Below are 18,169 nucleotides of genomic sequence, written 5' to 3' on the forward strand. Positions count from 1 at the left end.
AAGAAAGTTTTAAAGATGCATTATATATAGGGAAAAAAATATAAAAAAACAAATACAAAAATTTACATAAGGCCAAGTTCCATGACAGAGCAAGACTCAAGAACTTCAGTTTATGACTAATCATTTATAAAATTCAAGTGCCTCCACCTGGATTTGAACCCATCATCTTTAAATGGGCAGCATATCTTTTAACTATTTCACCACTCTAACCTTAATTTGTTTTTCAACAACAGTAGGTCTAAAAACATACATTAGAGACAACATACATAGAGCAAAAGGACAAATGTGGTTTTAGAAAAAGAAAAGGTTAAATTTTATTTAACATAGAGAATAATGTTACATGGAATATAAACAAAGGCAGGCTATGGAATGTAGGGAGGGTGGGGGATAAGGCTTTTGCTTCATATACATAAATATAGGAAAAGTTTCCCTTCCAGACCTAATGGTCAGTAGGGTACCCCAAAAGTCAGTAGGGTAGATGATGATTAGCTTTTCTGCTTAAGTAGCCAACGGTCATCTCCAGTGAGTAACACAATTAACACAGAGCAACCAATGGCCTTTACTTTCCCTCAAAAGATCAGGCACCAATTACAGCCAATTAGACTGAAGGACCTGATAAAATTCTGAATAAAACATCAGACCAGGATTTGAGCTGAAGACCACTTGTTTTGAACCAGAGTGACCACCACATGACCATAAAGCCAAGTGCATCAAGCTATTATATTAAATATTTCTATGAAAACATCTTCAAGTCAAAATGCCTCCAAGACATATACAAAAATAGTAAAAAATCTCAATAAAAATGTAAGATATGTATTTATATATATAAAACAAATCATTTATATACATTAATGGTAATTGCGTTCCTGATTTAAAACAGAACTGAAGACTATATGAGGTAACTCCACAGTTGTTCCTTATTTAGACAAAGATCAAATTACCTTCACATCAACCTTTACTTCTGACAATCTATCAATTAAAACAAAAACTCTCTATTATCATATACTTTGATTCAATTCAATAACAGTGCCAATACATTGTCACCATTTATTGAGTTTTCAATGCACAAAAACATGAAACTAAGCCCTAGTATTCAGGGAGGATAGAAAGGATCTACATGCTAGGCTTTCTTGCTGCATTAAATAACAAACAGACATACATAATCTGACATGTAATGGTAAATCATAAGATCAGTAACATGAGTTAGATAACTCTACAACATTTTATAAGATGTTTCATGGTACATGTTAATGCATTTTTAAAACACCTCTTTTTATTCTCATAATTTCTACATGCTAGGAAATAATGGTGCTCAATTCAAATGAATATCAAACTATTCACTGGTTTACAGTAAACGGTACCCTCAGAACAAGGTACTAAATCTACACTTAAAATGGTAACATTATTTTAAAAAATGAACAAATTCTATTGTTGCAGAGTAGAATTACACCCAACCAAACCACATTTAACACTTTTCTGCTATTGTGCGACCTAATATGTGAAAGGGGGGGCATATAGTTATTATCAAATTAAAATACAAGGAGTGTCAGCACGGAAGCACTGTTTATCTGAGACAAATGAAATGTGAGATTTTGTAGCTTATGAAAAAAAATAAATATAAAAAACATAACATGTATATGGCTAATGTTGATTATTGCTTCATCAAACATATAGTTGCTTGTTTTTTTTTTATCTCATGATTACAAGTAACAAAAACTTAAATAGAGAACTGGTTGAAACATTAAATATAGCGGTTTGTAAACATTCCATTTCTTAATCATCTTTCACATCAACCATCATTCAGTCTTGCATATTTTTATACTTAAAACCACAACACAGTCAACAAACAAAATCAAAATCAATTCTTTTTTTATATGTGTAAAAAATATGAGCTTCAATAACAAACAAAAAAATAAAAAAATTATAAGTCAAATGACATAATGACATGAGATTTCAGTGAAGGCTCCTTAACCAGCTAAGATCTACTACAAACCTTAAACAAAATCATGTGTATATTACGTTTGTAAATCACAACACCATCACTAAAACAATATCATGTCAGGTTAGCTTGCAAACTTTTCAACAGGGAGACACATTTCCTCTTAAGGAAACTGTAACGGTCATGTAAGAGATGACAGGTGGCATCTAATGTATCCAGTTCACTGGCACCCACTGTTGTTTTGATGTCATCTCTGCCAAAGATTTCCTGAGCAGACGGTAGGTTTCTTCAAAGTTATCATTGACAATGATCTCATCAAAGTAGCCGTTAAATTTGCGCTCAATCTCAGCGCTTTCTTTGACAGTAGCAATAAAGTCATCTTCCTAAAAATCATTATGAAGAAAAAAAAATTAATTAACAATAAAAACCAGCTGAACACTACAGTGTTATATGATCCAGGCTATTTAAAGTTTAGGATATCAGGTTATCTTAAAAAATCTAAGCACTGAAGTATTTTGACACACTTAATTGTGAAAAGAAAGCAACCACAATAGTTAACACCTAAGGGATTGACAATGTCATATCACATTAACATCATACAGAAAGAACTCTTTTTTTTCCCCCAGTAATTTTGATTCTAAGCTACTGATGGAGACTTTTTTTTTTTTTTTGATGGAGTTTTGTGCCATTCTACCAGTTTACTGATACCTTTGTTGAACAGAAGCTGTTAGTATTTACTTTACTTCTGACAATGATTAATTAAAAAATAAAGGTGTGTGTTTCATGGAAGTATATGTTATTTTGTAATAGCAACAAAAGTTATAATGTATCAATCCCCTGTATGTAATTTAAATGTAAACAGAATTAACACAGATGACAACAGAAATATTAACAATATGTTACTATCTAGTGAACAATTTATCTGTGAATGAATTGTCAGGGAACGATTTGTCGTGTGAACAAATTATTGTGAACCGACTGTTGGTGAACAAGTTGTCTGTGAGCCAGTTGTTGGTGAATAAATAGTCATGTGAACGAATGGTCGTGAACAAATAGTTGTGATCAAATTTTCATGTCCCCTTAATTGACTAATTGGTTACTTTTTAAAATCAATTCATGTCTGATAAATGCCAATGAACTAATTGTGCAAAGTTTCAACTTGATCAGAGAATGTGTGTGACAGACAGAGTGACTTGATATTGGCTTTACAAAAAGGGGCAAATACACCATCTTGAGATGTCATAGCTTTGGTTTGTACAACAAAAAAAAAAAAAAAAAAAAACTTATTTCACTATAAAGAAAAGAGCTAAGAACTTTGTGTTGGTAGCTGAAAAGTGCATAAAAATTATTACACGGTTAATTAAAATATTTTGCTTATCAATACTTTCATATTCTCTAGGCCAGACACACCAAAAAGCTTGCTATTTATGGATTAGCCTTCATGTCTGTTGGGGACAGGTCAAGGTGGTTGGGTCGTTGTGCTGGCTACATGACACCCTTGTTAACCATGGGTCACAGAAACAGATGATCTTTACGTCATCTGAACTATAGATTGCAAGGTCTGAACTTTACATTTTTTTAAAAACTACTCAGTGTATGAAAACCTCCAAATTGTTTCTATTGTCACATAAAATGTTGGAATAGACAAATGTTACTTACACTCTTCAGCTCTACAGCACCTTTCATCTGAAAAATAAAAAGTATTATCTTAGTCTACAGCTTACTGAATCTATCAATATTATATATATATATATATATATATATATATATATTTATATATATCATGTAATTAGCAGTAACAGTGTCATTAAGCTATAGTAATAATCACAACAATATCTTAATTAGAAATTCCCAGCTGCATTATAATCAATATGCACAAATTAACGCAAGTATTTCAACTTACTCTGCCACCTCTGCGCCCTTCCTCGTACATAACCTTGAGAGCCTCTACACTAGGCGCGGCTATGAATACTATGTAAGGCATAAACTCCTGATTTTTTAAGATCTTCAGAGCCTGTAAAGTAAAGGGATGTAAATAGCAAAATAAATAAATAAAAAACAATACAAGTAAGAAAAAGATTTTTTTTTAAAGTCAGTTACTTGTTTGTGAAGCTGATTATTTCTAGTAAGAAAGATTACTTTGATCTAAATAACTTATGAATGATAAATTTAAAACAAGCAAGAGAAAAAAAAATACTTTTTAAAAAGCAAAGATTATCTAAGGGGAAGAACTGCTTATTATTGTCATCTAGCTCAAGAAGGCAGGTTTTAACTCCATTTCTGCTATAAAATACACAATTAATTAATCAATTACTACCAATTGATTGACTAATTATTGATTTTTCTTATATTATTGATTCATGTGTTGTCATCGACTATGAATGATTATGCAAAATTTCAACTTGATCCAAGAATGGGTAGTGGGAGAAAAAAAACGTGACAAAAGGTAAAAAGGGAAATGAATCCATGTATACATCTACATCTCTCATTAACTAGCATTTATTCCCCTTATTTCAATAGCAAATGCAATAATTAATTACCAATAATAAATTGAATAATTGGTTAATTTTTGTTTATTGACTCATGTTTTGTCTGGTACAATGAATAATCGTGCAATGTTTCAACTTGATTCGATAAGGGGAAGTGGGATACAAACAAATTTCAAACTTTTTACCAGAAGACAGTTGATATGAACTTTGTAAAAATGTAACATTTTTTTACCCCGCCAAGATTCTTCCCCTTCCCCCAAAAAAATTCCTGATTAAGGAAGCATATAAATATACAGAGTATATACACTTCTAATGAATTTTAGGCCTATGGATCTAGACTTACTTACTTACATTGGGCAAAATGTTTCTGAAATATTTATTTATTTAACTCATTATGGAATACATGTGGGAATACTTAAATCAGTATTACAAAATTACACATTTTTTTAGTGGCCTCAATAGTGGATATGTTAATTTTAGAGTCTTAACATTTTCTAGACTTACTGAAGGGCTGACATCAAGAACACACATCTTGCCAGACTTGACCACATCCCAACATGAATCAATTCTAGTGCCATACAAATTAAAGTTGAATTCACCATACTCTATATATTTGTTTTCCAGGATGTCCCGCTCCATGGACTCCCGGTCAGTGAAGTAGTAGCCCTGGCCATCTACCTCTTTATCTCTAGGAGCTCTGGAAGTGTCTGAAACCAGGGAAAAATGAAAAAAAATTAATGAAAAAAATAAAGCAAATCAAGATTGAAGACTCATTTTAAGACTTGAAAGAGTTTAATTATAACCCTTCTATAAGGATCTGAGACATGGGTACTATACAGAAAGCAACTAAGACTTTTTTTAATGCTTTCACCTAGGATGCTTGTGCTCCATCATGCCATTCATGGGCAAAACCATACTACAAACAGCCATGTCCTTGCAAATGCAGGTATAGACAGTATAAAGGGACTTATTATGGTCTGAAAGTTACACTGGGCAGGGCACGTATCCCGTATGGGGAAAGAGCGTATGCCACAAGCAGTCCTTATTGGTGAGCTTAAAGAGGTGCCCCATAGAAACACTTTAAATACCATCTTAGGCACCAGCTTGCTTTAACTGACATAGACAAGAGCACCTGGCTGTAGGCATCTTTAAAACAAGACAGCTGGAGATCATTTACAAAGGCCACAAGATACACATTTGAGACTAATTAAATGAAATGACTACATTAAAAGATGGCATAGCTGAGGTTTTTTTCTGAGTATATTGTGGGGAAACATTTAAGCTAATCCTAAAGTACTAATCAGATTCTTTGAATCATGGTCACAGCTGGCTTTTCAAGGCGAAGATTTGACTGCATAGCCATCTTCAAATTTATAGGAAATGAGATTGCATTCAACTTTGAACTAGACTGTGTTATAGCATGGTGTTTAGATCCCTCTGCTTTATTCAACTTTATCTCTGAGCTATGTATGTCAGTGGGCTAAACAAAATGCCAACTAGACCTACGTACTTCTGTTCCAAGGACATTCTGCTATAAAGTGTACAATTGTTTCATTCAGAACTATAAGAACCATTACAGTTGAACAATAACACTAATAAAAGTTTGCCCCACACAAAATTTTAATTTATAAAAAAAAAATTTTGGTATGTTCATCTAAAGGTACATAAACTAAAAGAATTTTTGTTTTCAACGCTACTTACGTGCTATAGGTGTGCCAAATCTTCTTGGGTCATCTTTGATCAGTCGCTCTTTCAGAGAACGGCGGCCAACACCTTTGGCTCCTACCAAGACCAAAAATGGACGTTCAAAAGGTGCCATGCGTCGAACTTCTTCATAGACCATCACGTCAGCTTTGTCAAATTCTACATTGTAAGAAACATACAGGGAACAAATATGTGATTTGTTATAACAAAATTTTTAAAAAAATAGTTTAGAAAGGTTTTAGACAATGCATTAGAACAAACAGAAAAACAAAAAAAAAATTAACAACTAAAATTTATTTGACAAAGTGTATGACTTCCTAAAGTTGAAATATTAATGAGTGCTTAACTCTTTATTATCCAATGATTCATTGGTAGGGTGTGAATCAATTCAGCAAACTTGGACCAAAACAAAAAGATTTAATGTTACAGAATACTACATAGTTACCTTTGTTATCTCTAGAACTATATTTAATTGTTTTCTTCTTTTTCTTGGTCAAACCACAAACTAGAGGAAAAAAAAACAACAAATCTAGCATTAAAAATACTTTCTCTAAACGTACATAAAGACTACAAGTGAAAATTATTAAAAACAAAACTAAAACAGTTTAAGCCATTGAAAACAAAAATAGCCAACACACTGGAACTCATCAAATTGCATTAACTTTGTTTTGTACAGCTAGAGATCCCTTTTTTTTTTTTTTTTTAAACTTTAAATGTTATTTTTTTTTTCTTTTCAATTCAAAATTTTTAAAAATTTGAAAGTTTTGGAGGTTCCTTCAGAAATGAAGATTATTAAATTATTACTTTGGGTTGTTATATAGTGGTTTGCATAATTGTCTATGAGATGTAATGAAATCTTAATATTGTTGTCAAAGTGATGTAAAGTAATCTTACACAAACTGCTCTTGGAATGATCTAGGTCAGGGTTAACAAAAGATTTTCTTTTTTCTTCCAAAGCCTGAGATGGAATGAGACCAACTGGGCCATCAGGTAATTCAGCCAGACGTGCCTGGGGAGTGCCATTGGAAATTATACAAATACCTGGCATACAAAAAAAAAGACATTGCTATTGAAGTAATACAGTTAACGTATTACATCACTCTTAACCTTAACTGCAAACTTGAAGACAAGCCTAATTATTTTCTTATGAGGTAGAACTATTTCATTTAATATGGAGTAAAAAAAAAAGACCCAGCCATTGTTTGTTTAAGTTTTTTTATAAAAAGATTTCTTGTCTAGTAACATCTTGCTAACTTCTACTTTCAGTAATTTGTTCAAGAAATCAAACCTCCACATACCTGCCACCAATTTGTATCATCTGTGAACACAATCTCCAAAATGTCACCATCATTAAATGGAAGCCCTGCCTCTTTGCAAGGCAACAAACGGTCTTTCATAGGGTCCCAATTGAAATGTGCCTTCATGTACACCTAGCATGCACACACAAAATAGAGTTTATTGGAACACAGTAAAGTAAAAGTATACAAATGCATGACTAGATAAAAATTCAAAGATTTCTGTAAATATTTGTAGTAGGTGTCATGAACAAGTGGACAATGCAAGAAAAATGATTATGGTGTCAGAACTCTCTCATAATCTAGGTCAGCTAAAAATTGCTGTATTTGAGATATTGTCTCAGTAACAATAAATGGTCAAGATGGGGGGCTGGTGAAGGAAATTAAGGAAAATTATAAGCAACTATGAATATTATCTGATTGTATCATTTCTGTAAAGTTGTTGAATAGAAAACAGGTGTATAAGTTCTTTATTTTTATTGATCATATTCATGATTAATAATTATAATAAGAGTTCTATTTAAATCTGTAATAAATACGTTTGAATAAGATCTCTTTATCCAACAAAACAAATTTGTTCTATTAGAAATCACTACAACAAAACAAAAGAAATCTTCAGAAATAGTTTTTTTGTTGTTTTTTTGGAATGATGACCAATTAATTTTTTTTTTGGAAGCTATAAAGATTTTTATAAACTGAGGTCAAAGTTTTTAATAACAAAAGGTAAGGTTAAGACTGAGCTAGAATTTTAAAAAAAATATGGATATGTTTACTTATTACATTATTTTCTGCAAACAAACAAATTTTAATCTCATCTCTGGTACACATTTAATTAAAAAATTAATAGATGTTAGGAAAGATATTCTAATGTTAGGAAAGATATTCTAAATTATAAACCTATAAAAAAAAATAATAATAATAATGATGTGTTTTTTTTCTTTGTATGAATGATTTTATATATAACTAGAAATGGGCTTTTACCTTGTCTTGGACAGTTATGAAAAGAAAAAAGTTTTTATCCATTGTTATTAAAATCAGATGATACAAAACATGTAAAATACAACTTACTGGTTCAGCCTTGTTGATGTGGACAAAAGATGGAGTAATTTTTAAGGTGATGTCAGGGTCAGAGTCTATGATCAGATCCATCATCATTTCTGGTGTGGCTACTGGAACACCATTGACTTCTCGAATGATATCTCCAACATGTAACATACCTGGACATCACAATAAACAGAAGCGAAGGAAGCTTTGAAGAGATTGAAGCCTCAAATGCAAACAAAGTGTGATATTATATACATTTAATGATTACAAGGCTTTCTAATACTGATTTGGAAAAATCAAAGTCTTATCTTATCTTATATAATACAGACATTACTTCAAAAAAGAAGATGACTACGTCCTACGCGTCATGCATTCAGTCATGCATATTACATTTTGTTTAACTCTTGAAAGACTGGGAACAAATTTGGGTTATAAATTCAAGAGCTAGAAAATAGTTTGAAACTACACTGTGTGCTATAGAATGGGTCCTGATTAAACTCTTCTATGAGTATGACTCTTTAAAATGAATTCAAAATAAAAAAAAAAGCCTGGACTATTTCTTTGAGCAAATAATCTTTCACCTAATTTTACAATTTATATGATAAATAGAATATTTTACAATAAAGAATGAATGACTAACATAGTAAACCTGAATCAAGCAAAGACTGACAAAGACCTATAACATTAATGATTTACTATCACAATTCATTTCAACAATCAAACCCTGGCTTTCAAGTGTCAAAGCAAGAGCAACTAACTTCTTACCCTGTCTATCCACAATGCTGCCTTGTAAAATCCTAGCAACCTGAAGTTCGTTCATTTCATCTAATTTAACCGTAATGCCCTAAAAAAAGAAAAAGACAAAGAAATAAATAATTTCCTGTTTAAGTCAATAATCATGTGATGCTTTGGACAAGGCCTGCTCTCTAAAAACCATTTTTCAGTTATCTAAAACAGGCAACCTTAAAATTTCATACATTCTAATTTTATAGCAGCTCTAGGTATATAATTTCTTCACATGCATAATGATGAAAATACTTCTCAAAAGAAACATGTACATGTAGTAAGCGAAGGAAAGAGAATCAGGAATCTAAAAGCAAATGGTGGCTGTCTGGTCATGCGGTAGAACTGGTCTGTCATTCAGATTTGTCGATGGTACTGGGTTTCCACCCTGCCAGCTGCCATCCCCAGTCGTCCTGCGGGAAGTTTGGACTAGGAAGTAAATTATCTTCAACTCTGAAGGAACATCCGAAACAAGTAAAACATTTTACAAGCATAGTGCTCAGAATTACTTAAAAGCAATAAGCTTTACATTTCTCAGAAGTAAAGACAACAGTCAAGTGTATAAATGCTAAGTCATCAAAGTTTAGTAACACAAATTACAGATAAGTTACAAATGGTTGCAGCAATTGATAGATTTCTTGATATGTTACTAACATACTAATTTGACAGCTAGCTGTAGCTAAATCTTAATTATATACCAGCAAATAAATGTATAAAATACTTTTAGTCAAGACTTTTTCATTTCATAAGCTTCTTTTTATAAGAACAAAAAAAAAACATGAGAAAATATAGTTACATTACTTAAAAGAAGTTAAATTCTGGACATTTTCTGCTGTAACTAAGTGATTAACTAAACCATGGTAAAGCCATTGGCTTTGAACCTAGGGGTCTCAGTGAAGACTGGGAATTTGAATTTCAGGATTTTCAGGATGCCCCTGAATTCACCCAACTCTACTGGGTACCTGACATTAGTTAGGGAAAAGTAAAGGTGGGTTGTCATTGTGCTGGTTACATGACACCCTTGTTAACTGTGGGTCACTGAAACAGATGACCTTCATATCATCTGCCCTATAGATTGCAAGGTCTGAAAGGGGAACTTAACTTTTTTAGTTTTTTAAACCACAAACTTGATGTAATTCACAATCAAATTATACATGATGATACAATTAAAGTGAAACCCACCAAAGGTTCTGTTTGAGATTTCCTAATGTTTACAAAACGAACTTGTTCTGGAGTTGAGTTGAACACTGGGGGTAAAGGTGACAGTAGCTGTGGCCCCTTTGTGATCTCCTGGGTCTTGTCAATGTCTCCTTCAAAGTTTTTGTTCACTATATCATCATGAACAACTAAAAGTGCCTACATGTACAAGGAAAAAAAAAATAATACCATAATATATCAATCCAGATAATTTACTACAATAAATACATAGATTTATTTAGCTCTTTCTCTCCTAATTGACAATACAATCATTTATTTGACTCCATTCTTTCAGCCAAATAGAGGATATTATCATCAATGCTTAAAAGACTGTTGTTTTGATTTCTTTCCTCCCAAAATGTTTTTCATTGTTTATAATTTAATCTTGAATAATTTCTCCAATGTAAAAAATTTAGAATTCAAAAATTAAATAAATTGTCAATGTGTTTTTAAATAGTGAGGGCTATAAAAAGCCATATTGACCATATGGTAGTAGCACAAGATAGTAAGCTCAAGACAATTAACACTTTAGCTTCTGATAGAATGGTTCATTTTTTCAAATTTTTTCATTTTACCCTGTTATGATCAAACTTCAATAACATTTTTGTTTCTAATCACAAAACATTACTTTTGGTATATAATTATAGGAGAATGCATGCTCTTTTTATATAACACAAATGATAGTTTATAAAACCAAAAATAAATTTAATTTTATGGGTATTTGTATTGTATTTATATTGTATTAAGAGTCAAAGAAAGAGTCAATGTACATGTTTTGTATGTTATAAATTAAGTTTTCTGAAAATATGAATATTTTCACAAAAAAACTTTTAGTTCAGTTTGTATAAAAAAAAATATGGCCTAAATCTAGCATATATCTAGCTCTAAAGAAACTTGTACAAAGTCAGTAAGTTTTTATCTTTAGATCCCATCCTAAATAAAATTCCATTTTGGTTTTATAAACATGAATTCGTTTATCTAAAAATTGTGTGCATTCTCCTTAATTCCATATCAAATATAACATTTTCTGACAACAAACAAAAAAGTTTAATCGTACCATGGTAGTGAAATACATAGGAACAAAATGGATAAATTCCATCGGAACATGAAAAATAATTACAAAGGGAAAAATGGTTAATACATTAAAAATATAAATGATAATAAATTACTAGTCTAAGATAAAAGAAAATTGAGATAAACTAATCCAAGCTTCCCTAACCCTAAACCCAATCTTAAAAGGCTTGTCTTATTGATATAAGTCTCTACCAATAAAAAGTTTAATACAATGTGACTTTTACTATCACATACTATTGAGTAAAAAGTAAGTTGAGAGAAATGTAATGAATAAAAGCAATGTTACCCTGAAATGAGGATTGCTTAAGATCTCCTTCAACTCTGCTGCATCCTCGTTGGTATCTTCAGCCTCATCTAAATCAGTCAGCAGATCCCTGGCACATGAAACTGAATCTTTTTCTTTGGATGGGGGCATCATGACCTCCAGGTCTTCATGAATCTGTTGGAAACAATTGTTTCTTTTTTTAATTTAACATTTATATAACCTTTAAGTCCCTAACATTCTAACACAAAGAAACATTTTTATTACATCTAGAAAGCTTGCTAAACAATATAATGGACAGACAAGACTGAACAAATAAGCATACGAATGGAATTTGTTTTATATTTTTATGGTAGTAACGTTGAGGTGTACAATGGTAGTCAAAAGGAATTTCCATTTGTTCGGGCCAATAGAATAATCTTTTCTTATATCATTTTGTACTTATTTTCCTGGCATTTAGTGAAGGCTGAGGGTCTCCTCTGGCTTTTTCAATATAAAGAAGTTTTCAATCTTGTAAGTTGCTCCAATGCTGCTGTAAAAAACCCCATCTGGGTCTATCTGTGGCTGGAATATCCATAAGACAAGGTGGGGTTAATGTTTCCAGGTTTGAAATGCGGTCTTCTTATGTGTTACTAAGAATCCTTCTCTTAGATCTAAATTCCATGACTAGCCATGGAATGCATGGCCCACTTGACTTAAAAGCACAATTTATTGGTACTGTCATAAGAATGCGTGTTATCAAAGTCGTCTTTTGGGTTTGTACATATAGGCGTTTCACAATGGGCAATATTCTTGTTAGCTTTGAAAGATGTGTAAATCATCTTGTCAATATAAGGTGAAACACAATATTTTGAAAAAATCAAGAGATGAAACTTATTATTCAAATCTAAAACCAAAACTTACATTAATGACTTTAAAAAATGATGGGTCTGTGAAAATATTTTTGAGAAATGCAATCTCTGTTCGCTGAGCACCCACATCGTAAAGTTCATCAAGCTGATCTGCCAGAAACTCAATGGCCTCTGAAATAGTTTGAAGATTCCAATGTCATATTAATATAAGCCATGCAACAAAAATTTAACTTATTTTGCATTCTGTATTTTTTAATTTACTGCCAGAAATATATATAGTTATAAAGTAAGTAGCAAACATTTTTTATACTAAATTTACACCTTTCTAAACTTTTTATTCCATGTGTAATTTTATATCTCTAGTTATTTATATTAACTCTTTCTCTCCATAATTATTTTTCCATGTTTTGTCGCAATTCTTTTTTTTCTTTTTACTCATTACTATTTCACTACCCTGTTATGATCAAGCTTCAATAGCTTTGTCCTTTGTTATCCTTTGAGAATGTTTTATTTGATATAGAATTAAAGGGGAATGCATGCTCTTTTTATAGTTCACAAAATAAAGTTTATAAAATTAAACATTAATTTAATTTAATGAGGTCAAACCAACAATGGTATCATCAATTAGGAGAGAAAGAGTTAATTCTAAGATATAATCTTTAGACCATGATACTTATTATAATTAAAACCTAAGCATGCAAGAAATAAAAATTAATGTACCAATGGCACTTAATGCCTCAGATGTGGCTGTAGGCATGGTTGCAGGTCAGTCTTCTTCTCTTTCTGAAAGTAACCAAAAGAAAAAAAGTAAATCACTTGGCAATAGTTAATCAAATATTTCATTTACACTGTCTGCAGAGAACCAAACCACACACATTTATGGGGGAGGGGGTGGGATTAGAATATCTATGCTAAAAGTAAAATTCTCATGCAGAAAAAAAAATGAAATGCTAAAATTGGACCAATCAAAAAACAAGACATGGTGTGTGTGTATTTGATTAATATAATCTTATTTAGCCATGCATAAAACAATCAATCACGATCGAGGGGATAAAAGAAAGTGAACAAATGATGAAAGCCAGTTGAAATATGAGATAGAAGATGACCATGTGTGTTTATTGAGTAAAGAGCAGCAGTCATGAAGTGCATTGAATTGTAGTTATAAATTGTTTGACATCTTTTTTATTTCATTTGTATTTTCATAAATTTCTAGGTTGTAATAGAAAGTTGTGTCTGTACAATAAAGTCAAGTTTATTTTGTTTAAAAAAGAAGTTACTATGAGCTTCATCCAACTTTTCCTGTAACAGGTTAATTAACTTGCCTACAAGAAATAGTTGGACTATCTGTCTGGAGCTACAAACAAAAAAGAACAGTACCTATATATATCAGTGTTTCTCAAAGTGGGGTATGTGTACCCCCAGGGGTACGAGAAGAGTTGGAAGGGGGTATGCTTTGCACATGGTTAACTATGCTTAATTTTTATTTTAGATACCCATTTAGTTTATAATAAAATATCATAAGTTTCAAATCCTTTTTATCATTTATCTTAAGTTTTTGCAAACTCAAACACTGTGCTATTTGTCATATTAAGAGGAATTTCTACAAAGATCAGGAAATGGATAGCGATGTTAAAACTTCTGCTGACAAGCCCACTTTTCAATGTAAAAACTATGCTTCCATTATTTTTTTTAGAATGTATTTGGTGTGTCTCTGAAACATGCAAAAAATAAACACACTAATTGAATACTTAATTGTGATAGAGTAATTATTATTTTGTGTATGTAGGACCATTTGGTTTTGCCTACAACATTTGCTATGAAAATTAAAGATCAAATGATCTGTTTCTTTTCATATAAAGTCAAAGCCAATTAATCAGACTAGCCACTTATTCAGTCCCAGTCCTAAAGAACTGAAACAAAATCCTATTATACATTCGAATCTGGTTAATAAAAACAGCTGGTTAATAGGACCAAAATGATTCTGTCTGTCTGAATTAACTGGATTTGACAACATAATTGAACTAAAATAAAAAAAACTTTCTAGTCCTTACAAAATTTTTTTTAGAAGTCACACATGTATATATATGCAATAATATATTATCTTATATTCTTATAATTCTATGACTATGTCAATGTTACGAGTGCTCAGCACTGACAGTAGTCTACATAATATATATGGATAATATGGATGGCTGCCTGGTCGTGTGGTTTGCGCGCTGGACTGTCATCAAGATTTATTGATGGTCCTGGGTTCAAACCCTGCTCGCTACCATCCCCTGTCGTCCTGCGGGAGGTTTGGACTAGGAAGTAATTATCTTCAACTCTGAAGGAACATCCGAAACATGTAAAACATTTTACAAACACTTTAAGACTAGATCTAGATCTATATAAATCTATAAGTAGATCTACCAAGTAAAAACTCCAAAATGATTTTATTTTTAATGCAAATATTTTTAAATATTCTATATTCTATTAATATTTAAATTTAGATCTATTACTAAAATGTAGAATGTAGAGACTAAATTAGTAAAAGTTTTTATTATTTCTAGATCTATATATAGATCTCTATCTGTTTAGTGTTACATTCTGTACATCTAAAAATCTTGTTTGAATTTTATATATATATAATATATATCTGAGATAATTCATTCATTGCATGACGCGTAGGAGTAGGCCTAATCATCTTTTTTGAAGTAACGTCTGTATTATTATAATTATATAAGATAAGATTGATATTGAATAATTGATGCAGTCCATTCAATCATTTCAATGCAGATCATAGGATCTAGACTAGGTCTAGGTATTTTGTGATGAAGAAGTAATTGTGAAACATCAACTTTAATTTAGCTCTCGATTTAGATATCTAGATCTACGAAAGCACACACTTGATCTATAGATTTAATAGATCTAGATAGATGCGGAAGTTGACAAGCCAAAAAACAATAGAAGTGATGTGAAAGTAAAGACGTGCGTCCAGAAAAGAAAAAGGTTGGAACCACGTAGACATATTTGAAACATGTGCAGACTGCAGTAACGATGCGCTAAGCATGCAAATGTTTATACGTGCAGTTATTTTTAAGTTATCATACATACTTAAGGGCAAACAGTTACCAACACTCACCTGTGTTCGTTGTTTACCTTCGCGTTCTTTTCTTCCTAGTTTTACCTGTAATCACGTGACAGGAAACAGAAGTCCAGATGGATGGTAAAAACATGAGCTAGAATCTCATTCTACGCAACAATCTATCTATGAATTTATGAAGTAAATTTTTTAAACTTATTGCATTTTTGCTTGAAGAAAATAAGGCCAATTGCGGGAACACATTTGTGGCCATCTAATTCACTTGGCCTAGTGTTTCAAATTACCTCAAGCCGGCCCCTGTGGGAGTTTTAATAATAAAAAAAAAAAAAACTTTTTTATGTAAAAAAAATAAATAATATTAATGCACTTACGGCGTTAAACTCCAATGTTTAAAATGATAAATTGTTCAATATAAATGTATCACGTTCGTCCTCTCCGTTTTATTTCTCTTCCAGCCCCAATCTTTCTATTTTGTCTTTCCCCCCTACTGCCACTTCCCCTTATCAGAGCATGTTTTAATTTCTGGTGGTCTTGGTGAAAATAGCCGAATAGCACGTCTTTAGTTAGGCTTAATAATAATAATAAGAATTTAATTTATAGAACATACAAAATGTAGGATCAAGGCACTGTGATAACATTACAAACATAAACACGAGAGCTAAATTAAAGTGACAAACTAATCTAAAAAAAAAGTTAGGATAGGTCTTAATGTTCTTCTTGAATGAAGTGTAGCATGTTGTCTGTCTGAGATCAATGGGGAGCGAGTCCCATTGATCTGTCACCTTCGACTCTCTACCAGCAAGATGTCTCGCCCTGCATTATTGTTGTTTATCTTGGTGACTTTTTTGTTTCATGTCAATGTCAGTTATTTTCCTGACAAAAAAAAAGGGGGAGGGGCAGGCCTGTCGATATTTTTCAGGGGACAAAAAAAAAGTATTTTCATAGTAGTTATCAATCCATATTTGATGATATACCCATTAAATGACACTATTATCAATGTTAAACATATTAAAATATTTTAAACGTCGTTGCGTCTTCAAACGAGAACGTTTCCAAATGTAGAGCGAGTGGTGTCTGCAACAATATCGACTCAAAACGTTTGGAAGAAGGCATTCGAAAATGACTTCGCTAATGTGATTCTTCTCTCTTTTCTTATGTTAGAGTGTGTCGAAATTCTTCCGACTCATATAAGCCTACATTGTTATGTTGACAAGACGTCTAACTTTCTGGATGGAGGGCGGTATCTGCTGACTCTCCAATACTATCTTCGGAAAGGAAAAAGCAAATAACTGATGATTGGTTGAAATCAATAGAGTAGTTTAGATATTTCAAAAAGAAATGAAATATTTACAATGTTTTTTTTTCTGTTGGAAGAAAACAATGAAACTAAAGTGAAGAAAAACAACATATCCATACACTGGATGCGCATTTACCGTGGGTGAGAAACAAAGATAGGCATATATGTTAGCATAGCCCCCCAACACACACACACACACACAAAGCCCCCCTTCAACTTAAACAGTAAGGATGATCCGCCCTTAATTGTAGGTTCTCTTTTTCTTTACATATGGTCTGTCTCTCATACTATGAAGCATATGAACAAATTCTGGACCAAATATATATATGCCTACAAATGTCTTTCTATATCATTTACTTTTTTATCTGACATTTACGAAATGCGTTTCAAATAATAAAGTGGGTTTTTTTTTATTGTGCATTATCATCTCATAGTTGTCAATGCTTTGAATCACATTTTCTGATTACTATTATACACATTGTATGAATCACCTACGCGAGAAAGTCTCGTGCTATTCGTGCGCGGGTATAGATTCCTCTACCCCAAACATGGCCTGGCGTTAATTGTAAGTCGATTTGTGGATACAACCAAAAATGCGCATTCTTAGTATTTTTAGGGACAGAAGAGTAAAACTTTCACGTTCCATTGTTTGCTTGAGATGTTTCTTTAAACAGATAAGCCATGCAACAACATGAGTTAGTACAGTTTATTTATTGACGGATGCCTTTTTTTTTTTTAGATACGAGGGCGCGAATAAAAATAGTCCCACGCAGGAAAGTACTAGCGCAAGAATGTAGAAGTCTAGTAGCTAAGTATAGACCCTTTTAAATTATTGGAACATGAGAAATAACTCTTATGTTAATCTTTTACAACTGCCCATGTGTCTTTTTATTAAATGTTAGACATCGATCATTTTTTTAAATAGTAGAAATGTTATTGTTTTATAGGTTGATATTATAGCGCTTCTTCGTACATCTTGGAGGGAGAGAGGAGACGCACTTCCGAGAAAGTTCCGGCTTCGCAACGAAAAGGGAAACAGGGGATCAACGAGCCGGGCTCCCTAAAAACGGAAGTGATTAAATTATCATCATGTTAATGGAAGTTTTTTCAACTGACATCAAATTTTCATCATTGTCTTTACCTCTTTGGGCC

At 32.0% G+C, this 18,169-nt stretch overlaps 1 protein-coding gene across 1 annotated transcript; it reads right to left on the reverse strand.

Moving 5' to 3' along the window:
• Positions 1 to 289: 289 nt before the first annotated feature.
• LOC106072793 (MAGUK p55 subfamily member 2-like) lies at positions 290 to 15,827 on the reverse strand. Its single transcript, XM_013233235.2, has 15 exons — positions 15,760 to 15,827; positions 13,359 to 13,421; positions 12,691 to 12,809; positions 11,812 to 11,964; positions 10,437 to 10,610; positions 9,237 to 9,315; positions 8,496 to 8,644; positions 7,431 to 7,562; positions 7,027 to 7,141; positions 6,578 to 6,637; positions 6,130 to 6,291; positions 4,933 to 5,135; positions 3,843 to 3,953; positions 3,599 to 3,625; positions 290 to 2,322 (listed from the first exon to the last, which is right to left on the reverse strand). Exons 2-15 carry the CDS (start codon positions 13,393 to 13,395, stop codon positions 2,146 to 2,148), a joined length of 1,698 nt encoding a protein of 565 aa, XP_013088689.2. The 5' UTR covers positions 13,396 to 13,421; positions 15,760 to 15,827; the 3' UTR covers positions 290 to 2,145.
• Between the last annotated feature and the right edge of the window lie 2,342 nt (positions 15,828 to 18,169).

Source organism: Biomphalaria glabrata, chromosome 16 (assembly GCF_947242115.1).
Source record: "Biomphalaria glabrata chromosome 16, xgBioGlab47.1, whole genome shotgun sequence".
NCBI lineage: Eukaryota > Metazoa > Mollusca > Gastropoda > Planorbidae > Biomphalaria > Biomphalaria glabrata.